General features: G+C 37.4%; 1 protein-coding gene and 1 pseudogene across 6 annotated transcripts; one reads left to right on the top strand and one right to left on the bottom strand.

Annotated features, from left to right (window-relative positions):
• The first annotated feature begins 723 nt into the window (after positions 1-723).
• LOC113668124 (uncharacterized) lies at positions 724-22,261 on the top strand. 6 transcript variants are annotated; one of them, XM_089197059.1, is made up of 24 exons: positions 724-842; positions 1,365-1,412; positions 2,933-2,970; positions 3,402-3,484; positions 6,659-7,372; positions 7,501-7,746; positions 8,605-8,725; positions 8,852-8,923; positions 9,080-9,154; positions 9,981-10,052; positions 10,416-10,487; positions 10,997-11,056; positions 11,360-11,434; positions 12,304-12,375; positions 13,458-13,529; positions 16,029-16,100; positions 17,611-17,682; positions 17,798-17,869; positions 18,411-18,482; positions 18,806-19,116; positions 19,623-19,904; positions 20,370-20,779; positions 21,064-21,157; positions 21,617-22,261. In XM_089197059.1, exons 4-24 carry the CDS (start codon positions 3,427-3,429, stop codon positions 21,700-21,702), a joined length of 3,180 nt encoding a protein of 1,059 aa, XP_089053185.1. In that variant the 5' UTR covers positions 724-842; positions 1,365-1,412; positions 2,933-2,970; positions 3,402-3,426; the 3' UTR covers positions 21,703-22,261. The 6 variants fall into 6 exon arrangements, with proteins under 6 accessions (XP_089053185.1, XP_089053182.1, XP_089053183.1 ...); XM_089197056.1 differs by having other exon boundaries at positions 21,613-22,261; XM_089197055.1 differs by lacking the exon at positions 724-842 and adding an exon at positions 1,184-1,256 and having other exon boundaries at positions 21,613-22,261.
• On the bottom strand, positions 4,762-5,608 carry LOC149049558 (uncharacterized; annotated as a pseudogene).
• Positions 22,262-22,989: the final 728 nt, after the last annotated feature.

Raw genomic sequence — 22,989 nt, 5'->3', positions numbered from 1 at the left:
ACAGAAAAACAAGTTCATCACAAGAACAAAATATATTGCCTCAAGACTAAATTCTACTGGCATACAAAACAAAGGAAACAAATCAAAGCCCGATGATTGACTTCTTTATATTTCAGTTATTTTAATCGGGACTTTTTCCAGCAGTTCTCGACTGAAATTGCCGACTCAATTTTTTTCTCACGTCCGCACATCATCAAGGGTGAGCTTGGTGGAAATGGTTACACTTTGGGTTTAAAGCATCAAAGGACATCGGTTTCTTTTTATTAACGTCTTATTTTATCGATGTTTCTTACATGGATTTTACACAGAATCAGGTCCGGAGTTACAGAAAAAATTTGCCTGAAAAGGGCAAAATTTTAAAACAAAGCTGTTTTCTCTGTTATAAGTTACCTCTTTTGTTCTCGACAGCTATGTAAATATAACTTAACACAAAAAAAAAAAATTCCCGCTGCAGTGTGAAGTCAATAATTCTCCGTTTTCAGAACTCCTTCAGTTTGCTTTTTATTCTTTTCAATTTCAAAGCTCCTCTATAACGGTCTGATTTGAAAAACGAAATGTCTTCCAACATAAAACCATGGCAAAATCGAAAGACTGTTCTAATAGCGAGGTAAAACATGCCAGAAGCTTTAATTGAGAAGTCATTACTTTAAATTGTAATTAAAGTTTGGCTGAATTATGATCGTGCCCTGAGAGAAACCTTAATTAAAAATGACTGCACGATTTAATTTGGCGAGGACTGCGAGGTGACTGCGATCTGAATTTGTTATTTCTTGCTTTTCTCAAGGAAAACATGGTACATGAGGAAGAAGATATTTTTCACCTTGGCAATAGAAGCAGTTAGTGTAAGTTTCGTCACTAAAAATGAACTAACCCAAAAATACCTTGCATTAAAAAGCTAATAATGTCCATTTTTTTAAGAAGCAGCGGGTGTATTTTTGTAACTAAAAATGAACTAATCTCCAAAATACCTTGCATCAAAAAGCTCCTGATTTTCATTTTAGTGTCAGGTCCTCTGCAGGACGCGCAAAAATGTGAGAATATACGATCAGCATTGTATTACACTGTTCAAAAGAACTAAAACATAGAAAAAATATATTAGGCAAAAATTGTTCCAATTATAATTATTACAGTCCTTTATTTAACTTAAGTCCAAACCACACGCAATGTACTTATGAAGTAAATAAATTAAGGCCACCGTAAAACCAGTATCGTCGAAACAAGTTTACAACAGTGTTTTTGACTTGACCTATTTAAAGGTTAGTAGATGAAACTCTCAGGAAAGAAAAGAGAATTCCTTTTTCTTTATTAACTGACAACTGTTTGTAATGAAAAATGCCCTTCTATGTTTTTTTTTCTGGCGACAGAAAAGCCGTGGCCCATAATTGATTGTCATTTTGTCGGTTTTATGCGAGGTAAGTCATCCTAGTGTACATTCCGTGTGATAAAATTCTGACGCTTGCTCGTGCAGGTTTAGTTATTATCTGTTGGTCCACGGTTCAGAACCTCGCAACACACATTTATAAGGACATTTAATGATGTCAATTTGAAGCTTGGGGGCAGGATCCCTCTATGGCGAACCGTTCAGAGGATTGGCGAACGAAAAAGAAAAACGAAAATTAGCAAGAGGAGCGAGCTGATTGCTGAGTGATCGTCATCAAAACGACGAATAGTGCAGATTTATCTTGTTTTAGCTCACCACCTTATTGCATATCGAGCCAAAAAATGGTCAGAGTTTGCAAGCAAGATAAATTATATTGAAACTACTTACTCGGGGCGATTGAATTAGGCTTCCATCATTTAATCGCCTCTGCAAACATAGACAAATGGTCGTGGAAAACAATCGTTCTCAGTGAACGAAGACTCATATTCGATGCTCATGATCCAGTCTCCATTGATAAATTACTCCGGCACAGCTCCTGTCTCCAAAATATAGTATCTTTAGGGCGAGCGGGGATGCCACCCATGATATTTTGTTTTGATGCTGTCTTAGTAACAGAGTATATCGACCCGGTTTTAACCATGTCTTTCCCTGTTAGGGTAAAATAGTTGATAATTTGTCCATAACAAAAATTCTTATTTTTGGGGCTTGGATATTGAAACGATATTTTGGGGAACCCATCATTTGATAGTTATGAACGAGATCCAAAATTCTCGTAACTGAAAATGTCGTAACTAATCCAGCTTTTAGCGATACCGACCATTTGTCAATTATAAGCAGAAGTAGACATTTTTTTTTGCATTTTCCGTAACCACCAACAGTTAATGTAGGGAAGTTTGCTTCCGTTCAATTTTAAAAAGTGAGAAGGTTCTGTAAAGGTATGTTGTTGTTTTTCAGGTCAGTCGGCGCAGTTATATGTGTAAAATTGCGTTTCTGTAATCGAAAATGCTTCTCGCTAATCAAATAAGATAATACTGGCCGAATTCTTTTAGCTTCATCTCAGCCAGATATTTGGATTATTTTTCGGAGTACACTCAATAAGATTTTATCGTTATCAGTTCTAAGTTGAAGAAGTCCAAGTTCAAGATGGGAGGCTGGAGATTGTTTTGAAGTTTAAATACAATTTCAGATCTGTTAACCAAGACACTTACGAGTCTTGGGCTTAGCGCAGTTCTTGTTGAAACGTTTTCAAAAATTGCACGAGGTTTTTCATTTTGGGGTATAGAAGTATAGTATTTGGGGTATAGGCCATAAAATGGCCTTATCCGCATTTTTTAAGAGTTTTGTATCTCTAGATCCTTTAAGTAAACGAGATTTCATGCCCTTGCATACTAATTAAGATCTTCGACGCAAATTCATTTAATTTTCTTCTGTGTGGGCTACAAATGAATAATTATTTTTTACGCAAACCACGCAAAAAATAGTTGTTTTTTTTTAAAGATGATCTAAGGTGGTTGCTCGGTGTTTTGAAATTAATCTTGTTTTCCTTTACAGACCTAGAAAGAACGGCAAGCTTAAGTTCTGTTTAGCAGGTAGGGGAGAGGAGCAATGTACAGAAAGCTTGTAAACAGCAAAAATGTGCAAACATCTTGCTCTTTATGAAGGGTCACAGCAGAACGTAAATATCATCGACCATACATTTTGGTGACTGCTTTGATAATTTAGACATATTTGGTATCAAAAGTTGTTGCTATGGGTAACTGCACGTACATTAGCTCTCGAAGTGCAAATCATGTCGTACCTTCTGTGATTCTTAGTTAAATAAAAGAAAAGTCTTTGAAGGTAAAATAAACATCTTCTACTACAAATTAAGTCAAGGAAAAGGGGAGTGATTCGTTTTGAGTAAATCGCCTCCGAGAGATGAATACATCAATATGACCAGTAATGTCAGTGTTAATTTCATGACCTTCTAGTTTAAAAAAGTGTTGGAGAAATAACCCATTAATTTATGTCTTCCACCTAGTTTAACTTGGCACTGTTGATTCAAAATGAAAGCAATTGATGGATTTCTCCCATGGCTGCTTCTTCATCTTATCTATAACAAAGGTATAGTTCTTGTTATGTTTTTCAAATCATGAATAGTCTAACGAGAAATATTTTTTAAGCACACCCTTTCTTGAACACAAGCCGCCAAAAAAAGTGACATTTTGCTGACAAATAATAATAACTGTAAGTGCATAGTGCTTGATGTCATGATTTGCTTCCGTTGTTTTTCTCACAATTTCAACTATAATACAATAACCCTCAATACATTTGGAAGACATGTGATGCTATTCCTTTTTTTAATTTTTTAGCTTTTCCTTCGCCAAGCCTATTAGTCACTGCGTTAAAGAAGGATTTTTCATCGATTTGTGCCAGACCTTTATTTCAATTTAATTTTTCAAGCTGTTCAGAACTCTCGTATCTGCTCTTTGCTATACCGAGTATACCTCATGTTACCTGGAGCCAAAGATTTTGGAACCCTTTTTTTTAGTGCATAAACTTCTTCTCGAAAATGCACAACAAAGATTGTAAATTTCGTCGGTGTGGAGTTCGACAATATCAGTTATAGGTGCTAAATTAAAAGCTCGAAAACTGCGATTGCCGTCGTGAAAATTTACATTATAAAATGTCTTTCCTTCTCTTGACCAATCTTGTACATGAAGTCATTAACTGAGGCGAGAACCATTCAGCACTACTAATGGGTACTAGCTATCAATTTTTCGTTTACAACTTGATATCCTGGTAAACTGTAATATGATATCTAAAAAGGCAGTGAAACTCAGACTTTTTGCGCTTTAAAGCGCCCGTTTTTAAACACGTTCTAGGTTTTTGCCAAAGCATGGTAATGTAAGGGCGTGCAATACTCTAACACTGGCCTAACGCAGATAAGATAGGAGCAGATGATATCATAGCTGTAACAGTTGCCCGCTTCGGCAAGATCAAGACATATCTGTGCTTAGTGGTCTTTTAAAGTCATTAAATTTTCGTAAAAGGTATGATGAGTTACTCATGCCATATCATTCATCATTAAGACAGAAACAGACACGAAGCTTAAAGATTATTTAAATAATAATAGTCATTTTCGTAAAAAGGTTGTGGTTATTCATCGTGGTGAATAACAATAAAAGCTAAGTTTTCCGTTTGTCTCACGATGTAGTGACGTGTGATGTAGATTGCGACGTTTCGACTGCGATGTTTCGACTGCGATGTTTCGACTGCTAGTCCTCTTCAGGCGATGAGGTCGACAGGTTATGCGTGATCTTATAAAGCATGATGCTCTGCTGTGATTAGTTGTTTTTTTAACAGTTCTGATTGGTACATTTTGATCCTTGCTGTTTCATTCAGTGATTTGCTCTCTCGGCGGTCCGCTGTCGTACGGCTCTCTTGTTGTTGTGTTTTTTTGATCGTTGGCATCCACGCTTCTGGAATTTCTATTCCACTATCCCTGTTAATGTTGTCAGGGTGAAGTCTTGTATGAATTGCATCTATGACCCTGCGCGTGTAGTAATAAGGGTCACGGTCTATAAACTTTACATCGTTCCAGAGTGGCATGTGTCCGGTGTTGTGGGCATGCTTTGAAACGGCGGAGGTCTCGATCGTGCTCCTTAATTCTGTCTGGCATAGGTCTTCCAGTCTCTCCGATGTACACCTCGCCGCATTCACAGGGAATCTTGTAAACTACGCCATCTTGTGTAGCTGAGTCAACAGCGTCTTTTGGTCGTACTAGCTGAGATCTTAGCGTAGTCTCCGACTTGAAAAAAGCGCGTACGCCTTGTTGTTGTAGGCAACGGCGAAGCTGTTCAGACAGACCTTTGACATAAGGTAAAACCGCAGTAGCTTTGAACTCGTTGGCGGGTTAGGCACTGTTGTTTGGTTTTCCGGTCTTGGTAAGTTTCTGGGAGAAAGAAAAAGGATAACCATTAGAAACCAGGACAGATGACAGATGTTTTTTCTCCTTGGAGATGACAGAAGGTTTTGTTACGAGACGTTTGGCGCGCTCGTGAAGGCACTTAATGATACCGCGTTTTACTGATTGAGGGTGGTGTGAATCATACGCTAAGTATTGATCGGTGTGTGTAGGCTTCCTGTATATGCTGGTGGCGAGGTGGCCGTCAGGTTCTCTTAAAACTGCGGTGTCCAGGAAGGCGAGTTTGTTATCTTTCTCTGTCTCCATGGTGAAGCGGATGGAAGGCTGCTGGTTGTTAAGATGCTGTAGGAAGTCATTCACGTTTTCGCGATCCAGGATGGTAAAGGTATTGTCCACGTAGCGTTTCCAGATCCTAGGATCGTAGTATAATGTAGTTATCGCTTGTTCTTCGAGTTTCTGCAGTGCGGCTTGTACAGCGGCTTCGATAGGAACGGTGGTAAACAGCAACTCCACGTCGAAAGATACCATTATCTCGTTGTCTAGGATCGTCTCATTGCTGACAGTGGATACGAAGTGAGCTGAATTGGTCACCGTGTACTCTGATTTTCCTGTTAAAGGAGACAAGATATTGGCTAAGTAAGCGGATTAATCATATGCAAAGGTGTTTACGCACGACACAATAGGTCTAAGCGGTACATCAGCCTTATGGATCCTCAGTAAACCATAGATTCTATGCGGCTGTTTGTGTCGGGGTCAAGGTAAGCAGCTTTTCCGACACCTTGCAGGTCAGACGGTCTGTCGAATTTTGTTAAGGAGCTGGTGCGGTCCGTTCTCAATAAGCGTAGACGTCTTAGCTCGGTAGATGTTTCAGAGCATGCCCACAACACCAGACACAAGCCACTCTGGAACAAAGTAAAGTTTATTGACCGTGACCCTTATTACTACACGCTCAGTGTCAAAGAAGCAATTCATATAAGACTTCACCCTGACAACATCAACAGGGATAGTGGATAGCAGGAGAGCCGTACGACAGCGGACCGCCGAGGGAACAAATCACTAAATGAAACAGTAAGGATCAAAATGCACCAATCAGAGCTGTTAAAAAACGACTAATCACAGCAGAGCATCATGCTTTATAAGATCACGCATGACCTGTTGAAACGTCGCAATCTACATCACACGTGACTAAATCGTGAGACAAACGGAAAACTTAGCTTTAATTGTTATTTACCACGATGAAGAAGACTAGCAGTATGCAGTCGAAACATTGCGATCTACATCACACGTGACTACATCGTAGAAGAAACGGAAAACTTAGCCTTTAACAATAGTCTAACTCCATAAGAATTAAAAATCTGTCTTGTTCATAGTTTTGACAACTACCCTCTCGTCAACGATAGAGACTGAGCCTTCAGAGTCGTTTCCAACATATTCTACTGAATCTACCACTTTATCTACACAAACATTTCCACCAGCATCCGGATCCTGTCATGTATTCTTTGATGGGGAGAAAGAAGGCACTTTCGAAGATAAAATTACCATGTCATCATTTGACGGACCATTTATGATTAATACACCTACTAAAGCGCCGACGCAGTATACCACAGCTATTACAGTCAAGACAGCCACAGGCACACCTGCAATTGTGAGAGCAACTGATCCCACAGTTACACCCATAATCACACCCATAACGACGTCCTTAAGCACACCCATAACCACACCCTTAACCACACCTATGACCACACCTATAACCACACCCAAAACCTCACCAACAGGTTCACCCACCACTTGTGTTGAATATAAGCAGTGGAAAATCACAGTTCCGACAGGAAACTATATAGAGATGACTATCAAGAAAATGAATCTTCGACCATGGGCGTGTTTGTTCGAGACATATATCATTGTCAGAGATGGGCATTCTTTGTCCGACAATATCCTCGCGATTCTTTGTGAAGCGAGCACTACACCTCACCGCCTAGCGTCTAGTGGCGATAAAATGATTGTGGAGAGATATGGAAAATTGGGATCTAGCGAAAGTACGGGGTTTGAAGCCAGCTTTGAGGCAAAACCTTTAAAAACTGGAGGTTAGTGTATGTTTGGTTTATTTAGAGTTTTAACGTCACTTTACAATCTAGCTAAACGACAATGAACCTTGAGATGAAAGTTTCAAAGGCGGCGTGAAATGATTATTTCACTTGTCTTTTTTCGACAGATCCTCCTAGCTTTCGGGTATCTGAGGAAAGTGTGACTTTGCTAGAGTGTTATTTTCAAAGCTTGCTCTGCCAAGCGGGCGGTACACCTACTCCCAGAATTACGTGGTCTAAAAGTGGAAGAGTTTTACAAAATAGTACAAGTGTAATTTATACACCAAGCTGTTATTCCAAATCAGGAAATTACACCTGCAGAGCAAGTAATTTTAACGGCTTGGATACGAAAACTCTTCTAGTTCACACCGAGAGTGAGTATATGTTGTTGTTATTTAACGCGCAATGTGAGCAAAAGGTGCTAGTTGTGCGCTAGACAAAATAAAATTTGTCAATACATAAGATTAACTCCACCACCCCCTCCCCCACATACACACCACAAATTAAACCACTCCAAGAACGTTGATAGGATATGTGAGGGAAGTGATGAGAGAAAAATGCTTGAGATTAAAATCGTGCTGCAAATAATGATTGCAAATTTTATAAAGCAACATATCCAATCTATAGACGCGGATTAGCATTGCCCACTAGGAAACCAAAATACCAGTTCTACCAAATATATAATTTTTTAAAGGACATATAAACATTTCATGGAAAGTATTTCCGTATGGTATTTACGCACGAGTTGGTAGTGTCGGAGGTCGAACGAGTGAGCGCAGCGAACAAATGAGATTTCTGATACAAACCGACGAAAGAAAAATTTTCAAGTAAACAGCCAAAATCGGCCTGTGGCAAATCTTCCAGTTTTCAATTTTCGTTCTTAACCGCGAAAAAATGCCGTTATCAAAGCCACTGAATAAGTAAATTTCGGTGTTTCTTTTCGGATTTTGGTTTTCTTCTCCCTCTAGGAAATTAATTTCCTAGAAAACTGAGAGATGTGTCAGCAGCTTATTGGCAATATCAAACACAAGCGAAAAAAACCATCGTATTTTTTCCCGCGCGTTGTTATGGCTTTTCTCAAGGCCGAAAATCTTTTTACAACACCGCAGTTTGTATGATAAATGAGAAACCCTTCTTATTAAAGCGAGTAATATCTCCCTGTCACGTTGCCTAACGGATTGCAATAACCTTTGGAATGTTGCTCTCACCATCTTTTTGCTTTCCCTTCGCAGAATGCTCTCATTTTTGCGGCTGTCACAAACTGAAATCACATCCATTCTGGTTTCGAGTTGACTGTTGGGTTTACTACGAAAGAACAGTTCCGAGGGACATTCCTCTCGCCACAAAATATTTGTAAGTTTGAAATAATTATTTCAGTTGTATCATAAAGTGTACTCCAAAATGTGAAGGCCAAGTGTCATTTCAGTGTTTTTCGATTCCATGTTTTTCATAATTGTCATTTTTTTCATTTAATTCTAGGTTTTTTACTCGTGCCTATTTGAGGCATATTTATCCAAAGTCATTTGAAAACTTAACTTACCTGCAGTACTTGTAAGTACAACCTGATTGAATTCAAATACGATCTCAGTCCAATTTATTTACATTTTAGTTACTCATTAAAAAAAGGATGAATAAATATCCGCAACAACTAATGATAGTAAATATTATGATTTCTTGAAGTGTGCGTTTATCCTTCTATTGTCACAGATCGATTACGCATAATTTTAATCTGTTGAATTTGACGAGAAATGCGTTCGGAGGACTTAAGCAACTCAAGTACTTGTAAGTAGAAGAACTAAAAGGGGTTATTGCAACAACAACGATTTTAGGTTGAAGTAGCATCAGTGGCAGTAATGAGTCGCAGTAAGAAGGAGTAATTGCAAATATTTATGAAGCATCGTAATCTGTAAATTATTATTATAATTTAAAATGAAGAAAGTAGTATTAGAATTTTAATATACGTCGTCGACCAAGCGCCAGGTCGACTTTTCCGAGTTCTTTTTAGGCATTTTTATGTACCAAGACTAAGCCGTGGTTCATTATAAGGCAAAAAAAAAAAATGAACAAGGGTAATATCCAGCTATCTTCACCGACCAAGCTTGCTCAATAAAAATTTTTCATATAATAAAAAAATTCCTTCCCTTACGAATCAAAAATGATTGTCTTCTGCCTCTTTTGCGACTCCATCACTAGCACTGTCCAAAAATTACGAAATTTGTAAGTTGGCTTTACGAAATGTTTTCTATGCGTGGGATCAAAGCGGAGAGATCCCGAGCAGAAGAGATGGGCTTATCTCACCCGCTCGAGTAGCCGATCAGAACACAGGATTCGCCTCATGTTACCCACGCACGCTTCCAGTGATGTAGTTAATATGGTTATTAGTATCGTTTTGATTGTTGCCATCGTAATAATATAATCCATGTTTGCAATTAAAAAAGAGCGATGTTATATAATTATAGAAGTGGGGAAAAAAAGGAGATTTTGCAGCCGCTCGACAGTATCTCCGTTGTTAGGTTATACCAATCTGTTATCACACGAGCCCATGCAAATTCTACTTTACTTTTTGATTGTGGGTTATGCTAACGTTTGATTGTTTTTTGAAATACAGGGAAATTAGCCATCATTATTTGTTGGATATCGAAGAGGGAACTTTTAATGATCTGACATCTTTAGAGTTTCTGTAAGTATCCTTTACCCACCCCCCCCCCCCACCTTTCTTCCCCACCCCTTTCCCCCCCTTCCCCTCTTGGGCATGAGTGGATCATCAAAAATTCCAACCCAATTGGGTAAGAACATACCGCCCACCCTCGTATCCCAAAGACATAACTCGTAGTATTAACCTGTTAGTATCTTTGGAAAGTGTTATTATCTTAATGTTCGCACCATCGTGTCTTGCGTACAATGATCTGTTGTAATGAGATAATATGAAATTCTCTGAATGATATTTGCCGTGATAGTGGTACTGATAACAAAATAGATTTTTTGGAACCTTTATTAGTATTTTAGCTTCTTTATTTTCAAAGGGCATATCATTATCTTCCAGCTTTCTGGAAAGCAATGGGATAAGTTTCTTACGACCGAACGTCTTTACTGGTCTTTTGTCTCTTCGAGAACTGTAAGTACATATTACCAAGAGATTCGTCGCGCCTTTATTCGTTACTGGGGCAGTAGCTCTGCCCTTCGCTGATGGATGGCGGGCTTATAATTCGAGTTAAAAGGACTTTATATTTGGGTAACGACCACAATAAACTCGCCCTCAGACGACAGCAGGGATTAACAGAAAATAATTTGTGGATTTCTGTGAGTTACAATATAGGCGAAGGGGGGGGGAGGGGGGGTTCACTTACAATATTATAACATATGTAAATAAATCCGGCACTGAAATAACACGGATAATGATAGTGATAACAAAAACCCTAAAGTTGATGGTGGCAGCAACGGCAATGATAATTAATATTTCGTTTTGTTGTTGTGACAAAGATCAAGAGTCCTCAAATGATAAGAATGGTCGTCTGTGGGGTCTCAATTTTTCCAAAAAATACCATTATTAATAGGATAAAATAACTGAAATAATATACTAAGAATAAGTTACTAGTAGGTGATTAACCTTATCATTCTCTTCAGGTATTTAACCAACAACTACCTGAAGGAAATTTCAATGGAAATATACACGCTAGAAAAACTGTAAGAGGCAAAATGGAAATCTTTTTCGTTAAGCCCAACCTGAAGCAACGCTTTAAGTGGTTACCTTTAAGACTAGATAGGGCAAATGAAATTCAATAACATTTAGTTCTTTGGTGATTTTGTTAACGAAAGAATAATTTCCCATGTATCACAATTAACTTGTATGATGTGTAGTCTGATTTCTTTTACGTTTCCACGTCTTTTTGCTTTTTGGCTGATGAAATTGCCACTCCTTGGTTTCTTTCTTCCACACGTAACTAAAACGTAACCTCACAATTGTTGTTGAACCCATTATATTTACAGGAATCTTTCATTCAATCATTTATCAAACCTGGATGAAAAAAGTTTTCGTGGTACAAGAAACTTTACAAAAGTTATGTAAGTAGCGAACTTATATCATGATCATGATCAATAATGATCAAGTATCCTATCCTATCTTATAAGTATCAAGTATCCTATCCTATCCGAGAAATCATAATTTACAAAAGTAGAGCATCACAGAAAGTCGAGGCAAACAAAAATTTTGACAACGCGCGCGTTATTTGTAATAGTCCATTTTAAAGTTGCGTGCTTGGTTGCTAAGCCTCTGAACAGGAGTGAGGCAAAGGTTGACCTTGTTATGGTACAAACCTAGCTGCTTTTCAAATGCGAATTACTTTCTTATCATGCTAACTAAATAATGGCCTCTATCACAACAAGGTCACCTTTAGTCTCACTCCAAATCAAAGGCTAAGCAACTAAGCACACAGCTGCAAAATGGCCTATTTACACTCGTGTTACAACTTTGCGCTCGTGTTAGTATAGGTAGTACCATGATTTCGAGTGCACTGTGGTGTTAATAAGCACAAGTAGATTGCACGAGCCTTAGCACTTGAAAAATGTTCAGGGGCTTATTACACCAAATTGCAAGAGAAATCACGCTATTACTTGATAACAATTTACATGAAACTAACACCATAGAAAGGCAAGACAGACGAAACTTTGAAACCGTGTGCACCATTTGTAATTTTTACTCGTGTTACAACTTTGTACTCGTGTTACATGAGAATATACTCGTTTTCAGCCAATCAGAAGCGTATAAATTTTCCATGTATATTATTATCAAACAAAAGAAGGGTGTTCGTGAGACCGCTGAAAAGTGCTTTCAAACTCAGTAATAAACATGATTTTATTTCATTACAGCTTGAATAGTATGGGCGGCAAGCATGCACGTGATTAAGTTTGTATTGGTGTTGTTCTTTTGCTAGGGACCTAAGAAGGAATCGGATCAGTAGGATAGCGGAGGGCACGTTTGTGAAATTCTTCTCACTGGAGGAACTGTGAGTATTCAATTTGTGCCGAGTGTTTGGAATACAATTGCACGTCATTTTTTATTTTCCCTTAGTTTTAAAGCATGCCTGCGTGTTGTAGCTGCTAGCAGAGTCTTTTGTGCGGTATTTCTAGGTCTATAAAATACTCTCGCTAGAGTTTCAAAGGTTAAACACTATTGTGGTAGTGATTACTTGTGGTACTTTTTCACACCTGTCTAAAACAATAAACAACTCTCGTGATCGATTTCTGGTCTATTAACCCACGATGGGTATTCGTAGAACACGAGCTACTAGCGGTTGACTCATAAAATGCTCCATCGACTGTATCTCATCCCCTACATTAAATTGGATTATTATACCAATCAACGGATGGAAATTGAGTGACATTATATTGCTTTTGTAACATTTCCATTGCTTTGCTAACACAATTAAAGATACAATGTTTGACGACCTAAGAAGATACATGAAAAAGTTACTCAGTTCTGATTGGTTAAGATAAGTGTAATTCAATACAGAGAAGGGTTAACTCAGTGCAAAGAAGTAACAAACTAGACTGAACAATTTCTTGAACTGTTTAACCAGACTCTGAACTTGTTGGCATCTTGAAGATGTGAAATTATCATTGTTTATTATTGATTTGATCGTACGTGGCTGTTTTGACCGAAAGTACAATGTCACTTCCATGATTTGAATAAATTATTTTTGCACTTGATGCGCGCGCTTTACTTCTGCTTGATTATGATAAGCTATCTCGTATTTTTTCATTATATTATTAATACGTAATCACATTATTTTTCTCGTACAATTTGGAATAGATAAGTCCTTGTAATTTTTTTCAAAGTCTACAAATCGCACTTGCCTTAGGGGCTAGTGCAATTTTGTTAGTCTTTGAAAAAATTTACTCATGCTTATTTATTCCAATTTGTACTCGAAATCGTGTGATTACCTAAACAAAGCGCGAACAGTTTCTGAGTTATTTTCCAGCATATTGTGAAATAACGTCAGATTTTTTTTTACTATAATGGAAACAATGTAAAAAATAAGGGAAACTCAGAGCTTGATAACTAGTAATAATTATGTTTTTTTCATAGTTATCTTTCCATCAATGCGTTAAGCAATCTTCCACCGATTATATTTCAAGACCTGTCGAAGCTGCGAGTTCTGTAAGTACCCTCCGCCCAATATCTTTTTACCAGGTCGCACTAACGGAGCTAAATACACTCATTGCAATTGTTATAATATAATAGCCCATTTCTGAGTCTCGTGAGTCATTTGAGAGATCTGGTGCCAAAATGAAGGCGTGAGAACAAGGCTGAATGCAAAGTTGCTCTCGATGGTGAGAAATCATGAAGCCGTTGAATTGAAAAATGGATACTTCGAGGGAGAAAACATTACTGAGAGAGAATTTTTCGAAACTAAACTTGGAAGAGTTTAGAAAATCATTTGCGAGAAGGAGGGATTCAGTTCAGTAATGTCGGTAATATAAAGGAAAACGAAAAGCAGAACAGCTCGATTTATGTGAGAAAGCTACTTTCGGCACTAGTTCTCTGACACATGCCTATATGTCGGGAAATGGGCTATTTAACCGACAAAAAATTACCCTTTAAGTAGTAAAGGAAGTAATTTATTCAACTGTTATTGGTAAGGTAACTACTACAAGGAAGCGACTACTAAACGATTCAATATATTACAAACTTAGTTTGGGATCACAACTGACTTGAACTTCAGTTAGCACCTATACAAATTCGCAGTAACCGCTTCCTCCAAAATCTCTACCGAAACTATTGATTGTAGGCAAGCTTCCACGGTCGAACACAATAATTAACTATTATCTACAGAAGTGGAGATAACCAGCGTACACTTAACGTCTGCTTCCAAGGACGCAGAAAGTTCTTCTTTATCGAGAGTCTTTTAGTGGTTTCACTGCTGAACACTTAGGTGAATAGTATCTACCACATAGAAACGAAAAAAATAGTTTATTTCTGTCAATATACCGAAAATGATCAGACATTTACTTCTTGACGCGAGATTCTGTCTCCTTTGCCACTCTGAGTGAAGAGATTAGCACATGCCAATCACCTTCGAAATAGCCAATCAGCGCGTGCGAAAATCATAATTTACCTGCCCGTTTCCTTATATACAATTAAAGGGCATCCTATAAGATTCCGGTAACTTATATAATAATTATTCTTGTGGCTTTAAAACGGTATTGCTTCGCTTAAAGAATGTTTCAGGGGTCAAATATGTTTATGAGAATGCCCCAGGGACTCAATCTGCATAGCTCCGCTTTACGTAGAACAATAATGTTATAATGTGGGCATGAGGATGCACTTTCTATTTGTTTGATTACCAGTGTCATGAACTATGCAGGACGCTCCAAGATCACGGGAAAAACCTTATGAATAAGGAAACGAATACGGAAGGTAGCAGAAAAATTAATTGTAGGAAGACCCATCTATGACGAATGGTGTACCAAACAGATAGGACAGTTAGCATGAGCTGAATTAGCGTTATTGTTGTTGCACGTAATGTCGACCATGCTCCAAAGTATAGGTTGATATCATTCGGGATTGGGACCGTCTAATTTCCAAGTGGTTTTATGCGGAGCCTTATTTACATAGTTATAAGAATTCTATGCATTACCAAGGTGTTTCCCACTGCTTGAAAAGGTAATGATTGTTGTGTAGCGAAGGTTTTCTTTTCTTTGAATGATTGTTTGCCATTGCAACATGCAAACGTTTTACAAACTGTAAGAGTAACACTATTCTCTTTTCCGAAAATCTACGGATGTTTGCGCTAACAGAAAATAGTTCTATTTTTTGATGAAAAATAAGTAAAAAAGGGTTCTTCTATCACCCTTGATCAATTTATTCATGCATTAACTGGTTTTTCACTGAAGCGAATATATTTACTGACGGATCATTCATTTGCTCATTTTGAAAGAAAGGTGGGAATCTTTAAGTTGCCTCACGTAGATCAATAAGTTACAGAGGAGAAACTTTTCATATTACCTCAACCTATTTTCAAATTAAAAAACATTTAGAACCAAAGGCAAATACTTGTTTTGGCTTAAGTATGAGCATTTGACCGGTATAAATAATCCTACAATGCATTTAGTCTTAAATAATGGATTAATGATCCATTAAAGAGCTAAAGCAAAAGACTATATTTCTATGAGTGACGGAATAACTGTTATACGATTTCATGTACGTTAGTGAAAATGTTTAAATATTCCAGCCACCGTAATTATGATCGGATAGCATGACGCTTTTAACTGTGATAAAATGGTCATATGGAAGGTTTTCTTCCCCTTTCCAACAGGGATTAAGCTTGTCATAGTAAACTCCAACAGCAATTAGTTCGTTTATAGTAGACTGACTTGTTAGAGCTGCTCCCTTGTAGTACTAGTCATACTGATAGGATGCTCAATCGAACAATTTGGTTTTATATGATATTTATAGCCTAATAACTCGTATGTTAATCATTCTGAACAGAAATTAAGTAAACAAGACTTGGAAGACTCAAAAAAGGCAAAAATGTCATATTTCTTGAGCCTGGTTCAGATTACTGTTCAATTAAAAGGTTTTGCATGCAACAAAACATCAAGGAAAAAGCTTTTAAACAAAGAAAATATTTTTTAAAAGATTGTCTCTTCTTTTCAGAGATATCTCCTACAACAAAATCTCCACGCTGTCTATACCCATCTTCGACAAGTTGCGAAGCTTAGAAACGCTGTAAGTGGACTCTAATGGTTGATGTTAATAAATTTATGTTTCGATTTTCATCTTCCAAAATTCTGGATATAACTCAACAGCAGAAAGACTCCAAAGGTGTAGTATATCATATCACGAAAAACGGTTTTAAACTTAACTATCAGACATTATAATCCCTGAAAGGGGAAGGCGTTTGCTTGTTTATGTAAATCTTTCAATAACATTGCTTTCCTCTGGAACCTTAGCTTCGAACTGGCAATGATCAGCTGAAACTGAATTGGATTTGTCTCTTGGTGCTAAAGGTTTTGATTCCCTCGCTGTGATGTATAGATAGCTAGATGGTTTACCCTCTGCCAGTAGTAATTTTTAGAAAATAATATGATTTTAATCTATCATTAATCTAATTCATTTCATCGTCAGCAAAAAGCACAGAAGTGCTCAAATGTCGAGCCCTCCCAACCCAAAGAGATATCGAGCTCCTCGTTTTTTATACTTTGCTATTAGCATTATTCTTGTTTTAATACACCTTGATGATGACGTAGTGTCGAAAACGTTTGGTTTGTTCTTTATAAATATTTAACCCTGTAGATAGCTCATTTTTGATCCGCATTTTTAAATGGAACCAATGGACATTGTCATTATCTTTATTTTCATAATTATTACCGTAATTATTAGTATGGGTAATAGGACTACGTGCTATCCTATTTGGAAATAATTGGATGAAAAAAAAATTCTGAGGACTGCTAAAATTGGACGGAGCCAAACGCCAAGTCCAATTTGGCTGTCAGAAGAATTTTTTTTAATCTAATTATTTCCAGTGGACAGTATGTAGTCCTATTACTTATCAATTATATAGCTGGTCACTTTTAATACAGCCTTTTCAGGAAAACTATTATCCCTGAGAAAAGGCAGACTGAAATATTGAAAATTTTAATTATAACAAGTCTACAGAGTAAACGCTATGCTTTGCGTTGATTGACTTATTTCTATCACGTGTTGTTTTTGCCTGGATTTGATTGGCTGGGGTATACTCTCCTATTTTTCTTAAATAGGACAGCGTGTGAATTTGTATCTTTAAGTCCTCAGTGAAACTGTCCAGAATTAATCCTGCTGCGCTAACGATATTGGATTAACTGACCAGCTATATAGTTATTACAACTGATACTATCATTATTATTGTTTGACTTTTAGTACTATTAGAGTAGTAGTTTTAAAACCAAAGAGTAACACTTGAGCGTGCGTTCTGATCATCTGTGTAAGAGCATTACTCCAGAAAAGAACTGATGGTGGTAGTGGTGACTAATATTTCGACATCTTAGTACCAGTGATAGTTCTTTTCAGGAAAAATTGTCACAGACGATTAGACAACTTGATAAAAAGTTATCATTATCATTATCCTTATCACTGTTATTGTCATCATCATTATAACAATCGTTTTCATTATCATCATTGTTTTACTATTGTCGTACAGTCTTGTTTGATTGTAAGACATGTTTTTGATAAGTGTCAATTATCATTTTTTTTTTCATAGCGTTCTTTCTCACAACGAAATTGTCGTGATACCTGCCAACGTCTTCAGCAGATTGAATAGTTTGAAAACTCTGTAAGTGTTGATTCATACATGCCAAAAACAGCTTACTCGTTATTTATGATTTCACTATAAAATAATGATTCACTAGTGTTTTAATTCTCTTACAAGCTTCGAAAATTTTTTAAAGGTATCTGGATAACAACAAGATTGAAAAAATCCAACCGAGCGCTTTTTCTGGGCTTAGAACCCTTAAAACCTTGTAAGTATTACACTTGATCTTGATCGCAGTTATGCCAAACAACGCAATGCATTCACAAAGAAATAGGTTATCAAAAAAGGAGATAAAACATCAGCGTTATGCATGATTTCCAAGGTTATTAGAATGCAACACGTGCCAATTTGGAAAAAAATATAACAAATTCCGTTAACGAGGTATTTAACCGAGGTGGTTCTTCTCGCAAAAGAAAACTATAAAGACTTGAGATGAACAAATTTTTTTTGCCCTTCATGACAAAAAAATAAAAAAGGCTCCGATGCAAATCTCTTGTTGACTAAGACTGCATGATTATAAAAACCAGCCTGAGAAGGCTAGGCAGGAGCGAAATTTGCGATACAAGATTAGCCATCAAAATTGAACTGAGATCAAAAATTGCATAGAAGGACAACTTCAAGATTAACGTCTTCGTGGGTGATTAATTCTCCAAATTTGATCCCACACGTTTAAATACTTTGCAGTTTTAATCAAAGGAGACCATTCAAAAGATTGTTCCCCAACCTTTTCCCATAAATTATACTCCTAGACATCTACAAAACAATTTTCTCGATCGTATGCCTCCAGAGACGTTCAGCTATCTTAAAAGTCTACGAAACTTGTAAGTACGGAATAAATTTTAGTTGCTTTCTTATTATGTAATTAGAGCAATCAACACCTCTCTTAAACTTTTCAATTTAACTTCGGATTCTTTGCTTATCAACAGCTTTGCGCGAATTGGACAATCAAATTGAATAATTTAAAGCCATAAACACGGTTAATTTGCTTAATCAGTGGCAACCAAGTCATAGGTTTAGACCTGGTTAGTTTTTGACGAAGAATTACATGTACTTTAATGACTCGCGCGACGTTAAAAATCATAGGATTGTTGATGCTCTGGTTGTTTTACTAACAAAAAATGTGTGGTATTCCATCTCTTTCAAGGAGAATGGACAGTTTCTCCCTGTGTTGTTACGCTTCTCTTCACCTTGAGAAAGTAAGCTGTGAGTATCCAAAGCTGGAGGGTAACGCCTTGTCGAGCTGTAATCGCATGATCGATGCCTCTGGTCCTAGAAGGAGTATCTGGTTGCTGGGTATCCTGGCTGTTGTTGGTAATCTGGCAGTGATAGCATGGCGTCTCATCAGGCGTGACGACCATCCAGTTCAAACCTGCCTTCTGACCAATCTGGCTGTGGCTGATTTCCTTATGGGAGTGTATCTCATGATAATAGCTATTAAGGACCAGATATGGGCAGGTATTTACATATCATATACATATTATGCAGTATTTTTAAGTACAGATGATAGAGAAGTAGACAAATGGACCTCGCAGGTGAGCTGCAATTGAAAAAAACGCCGAAAAATATCCTGAAGATATTTTCGAACAGTTATAGATTGTGCTTTAGAATCACAAGCTATGTTTTGAAAGTAGTACATTTTTGTAAATGCTTGACGATGGTGGCGATAAAGCTATATAGCGTCGGGTTCACCTTTAAATTGCGTCTTAAAGACGTGGAAGATGCTTGTAAATTCATTAAATTTTGAAAATAATCAGCAACATTCAGTTTCTCTTAAGTTGAATAACTGTGGAACAAAAAACTCCTTCGTAAAAAGTGCCAAAGTTAATCTTAGGAATTCTCCCGCTGACAAATTCATCAAACACTTTAAGGATTTCATTCGTAGATTTTAAATTGAACTTTTTGACCTTTACTTTAATTTTGTAACTCAAACGAAAAGAAGCACATATATCCTTTCATTTTAGGTACTTACTTCAGCTTCGATTTGATATGGCGGTCAGGAGTCCTCTGTAAAGTGGCCGGCGCCCTTTCGGTACTTTCAAGTGAGGTCTCGGTACTCATGCTCACTGTGATAACCGCTGACCGTCTGCTAAGTATTGTTTTTGCCTTCAGATGCTCACGTCTGACATTAAGAGGAACTTACATTGTTTGTGCCGTGGTGTGGCTCTGCGGAAGTGCAATTGCCGTGGTACCGGCTTTTGATACTCCCTACTTTTTCAACGTGGACAGAAGATATGGGTTCTATGGTAAAAGTTGTTGTGCTCTTAGTTACCTTAAAGTTATCATTTCATTAAGTTTGAAACCATGGGGCATTCCATAAGTTTACGCCTACATCTCCTTGTGTGAAACCAGAGCGTTTTCGTGTCTGTTATATCATGTCAATGAAGCTATGTAAGGGCGAAACAACTTCTGTTTTGAGAGGCTTCCTTCACTTGGTAGAAAAGATCTGTTGTCAACATAATGGTGGCTTAGCGCACCTTCTGCGCCTAAACAAACCACATCATCCTATATCATGATGTAGTCACATCCCCAAAGTAAACAATGCTTACTTCATGGACAACGGTATGATACTTGTAGTGGTTTTAATTCTCTTCCCCCTTTAAGACTGGCTATGTATAAATAATAATGAAAAACTGTGTTAAATTCTGGGGCTAAAGTGTACGAAAAAAGGAGTTGGTGTTCACTCTAAAGGATGTCCCTCCCTTTCCAAGGTCGTTCCTCGGTATGTCTACCTCTTCAGTTGTCTTCAGAAAGACTGGCAGGCTGGGAATATTCTGTTGGCCTTTTTATTGGTTTGAATCTCGCAGCTTTCCTGTTCATCATGTTGGCGTACATTTCTATTATCGTGAAAGTATCCAAGTCACAGAGAAGAGTCAAGGCTCACGGTGAATCTGAAGTGAGCTCGAACAGCATCAAAAGAGAGTCCGCGTTGGCAAGGAGGGTTTTCATAATCATCTTAACAGACTTTAGCTGCTGGATTCCTGTAATAATTCTGAGTATTCTTGCTCTAACGGGCAAATTTCACGATGAACAAGGTGTGGCGTATGTATGGTTTGCCGTCTTTGTTCTGCCGGTAAATTCCTCTGTGAATCCTGTACTCTACACTTTCTCGACTCCAAAGGTGAGGATGATATTTACCACTTTTCGCTTTTCAGTGGTATTTTTTTTCCACTGGGCCCAGAAAATTTGCAGTTCCTACGCCAATTAAGAGATATTAAACTAAAACTATGCGCATTAAAGATGGTTACGTGTAGCTACTCTTCTTCTCATCATCTTCGTAGCCAATCTTTTGGTTTGCTTGGATTTATGTAATTTGCATGATTATTCCTAATCGACTCTACGTCGAAATCACCAAAATCATCAATTTTCTTTCTAATTTTGAGAGGTTTTAAAACTTTTTTTTAGGTAAGGACAGTCCTTGTAAGCTGGTTTTATCGCCTTGTGACTAGCTGTAAATGGTTCAGCTGCAAGAAACGATCTGATGGAATTGCTATATCTGGTAAGGGAAAGTTAAAACATTTTTTTAAGATTATATTGCTTGTTCCAAGATGAAAATGGTTCTAGTTATTGGATAATTTTTAATTTGAAGTAGAATCAGAGTATTCGTCGTACTTATTTTGTGGCTATGTCCCCTGGCAATGATTAAATGAAATGTTTATTTTAACTGAAGACCCAATTACCGTCTTTATTTGCGTCTATTTAGTACTGACACGCTTCTTGACTTCTGGGAAACATTTTTTCGAAAAAAAATATTTCGGTGATTATCATAGCAATATAGGCGCAATCTTTCGTTTTAAAAACAGTCAAAACAAAGAGCACCACCAGGGTTGTGTTATCTATTATAAAAGTAGAGAAAGTTTTATAAATAAAATCTTCGGTTTCATTTTATTTTTCTTTTAGTTATTCGGTAGTATTTCTCTGAGTTAACTTTTAACATATGCACACTTCATTGAGGTAGATGGAGACGGAACACCACTCGACACCGCGTGTTACAACAGTATCTCTTTAGAAGTCATATCCAGCTATCCTCCCAGCAACAACTGACTTCCTTTGGTGACAGTTAATACAGAAACGTGGAGATATTTATGTGGGCTGATGTTGAACGATGAAGCCTTGGACATCCCTTTTTAAGAAGTATTAATACTCTTGATCCAAAATGACAGTTTTCGGTTTGCTTTCTGCCTGAAACCATATATTAAACCTCTTTATTAGTTAGCTGAGTGCTCAACACTCATAGGTAGTTTTTTTTATTTGCTGAATTTTTCAGAAATGTTCTGAAATTTATCAGAGGCTTAATAATTTAGACAGTGGCTACGAGAAAACCGGACAGTGGTAATAATTCAACAACCCCCGATTTGGCTCCATTGTGGCACAAATGTTTGGTATCTTGAGTTAGGAACTGTAATTTTTGAACGCCGAAATAAAGTTAATTTCCTGGGAGATATGGGGTCCCCTGGAAAACCTCCACTTTATACATTTTTTGAATAACTGTTTAGCTAAAGTCGCTTTGCTCCTGTGACAAACAGGGAAGTCATCTAAATATACTAGGCTATGTTCTATATCTGCTAGACTTCAAGCGCAATAAACTAATGAAAATTGTCAATTTTATTTCTTTCCCTGCTCCCCCCTTAATGTAAAGACAAAGTTTCCTTGTTTTCAGTCCAAAATGAGGGTTTCTTAACGCCCAATATCTCCACTGAGCAACCACTTCGGATCATCACTTCTACATGGGTAGTGAAAACCATTAATTAACTTCCAAAAACAGAAAAAAAACTTTTAGGCAACTAGTCTCATTATCCGAGCATTATCACACTCTGCCAGGTTCCGCCTGGTTTTTTCGTGAACACTCCCTAAACAAGTTATAGTAGTAGTCAATAATCACTGAATTACTACGAAGCAAGGCAGATTAATGTGTATTAATCTCAGTATCGTAATTTTTAAGAGATTACCGTAACGTTTATCGGTGGTTTATTACTTGATCCAGACGGCATTAGACAACCCTGCATCAGATAGGGTCTAATTCTTAGTATTTCTTTCGCAAAACGCCAAAACATTAACTATTTATGTTATCAGTTCAATATTGGCCTCCTCAAAGGCAAGTGTGCTTGAAAAAGTAGTTTTGCGGCGTAGTATAAATTTTATACACGAAAGACAAAATTATTTATCACCTGGGGGAAGAGGGGGATGGAGAATTTTGTATGTGTCACGATAAAAATTTGCTTATTACCCTCTTTGGCAGTTGCTGGGCTGTCAATTTCTATAGCCCCCCCCCCCCCTCCCTCAACATGTTGGCGAGGACTGGTCCCCCCTACTTTCCCCTTAAAAACCATG

Source organism: Pocillopora damicornis, chromosome 2 (assembly GCF_964200805.1).
Source record: "Pocillopora damicornis chromosome 2, jaPocDami1.2, whole genome shotgun sequence".
NCBI classification, from domain to species: Eukaryota; Metazoa; Cnidaria; class Anthozoa; order Scleractinia; family Pocilloporidae; genus Pocillopora; species Pocillopora damicornis.
The sequence above is the reverse complement of the archived record's forward strand: the minus strand, read 5'-3'. Positions and strand labels throughout refer to the sequence as shown.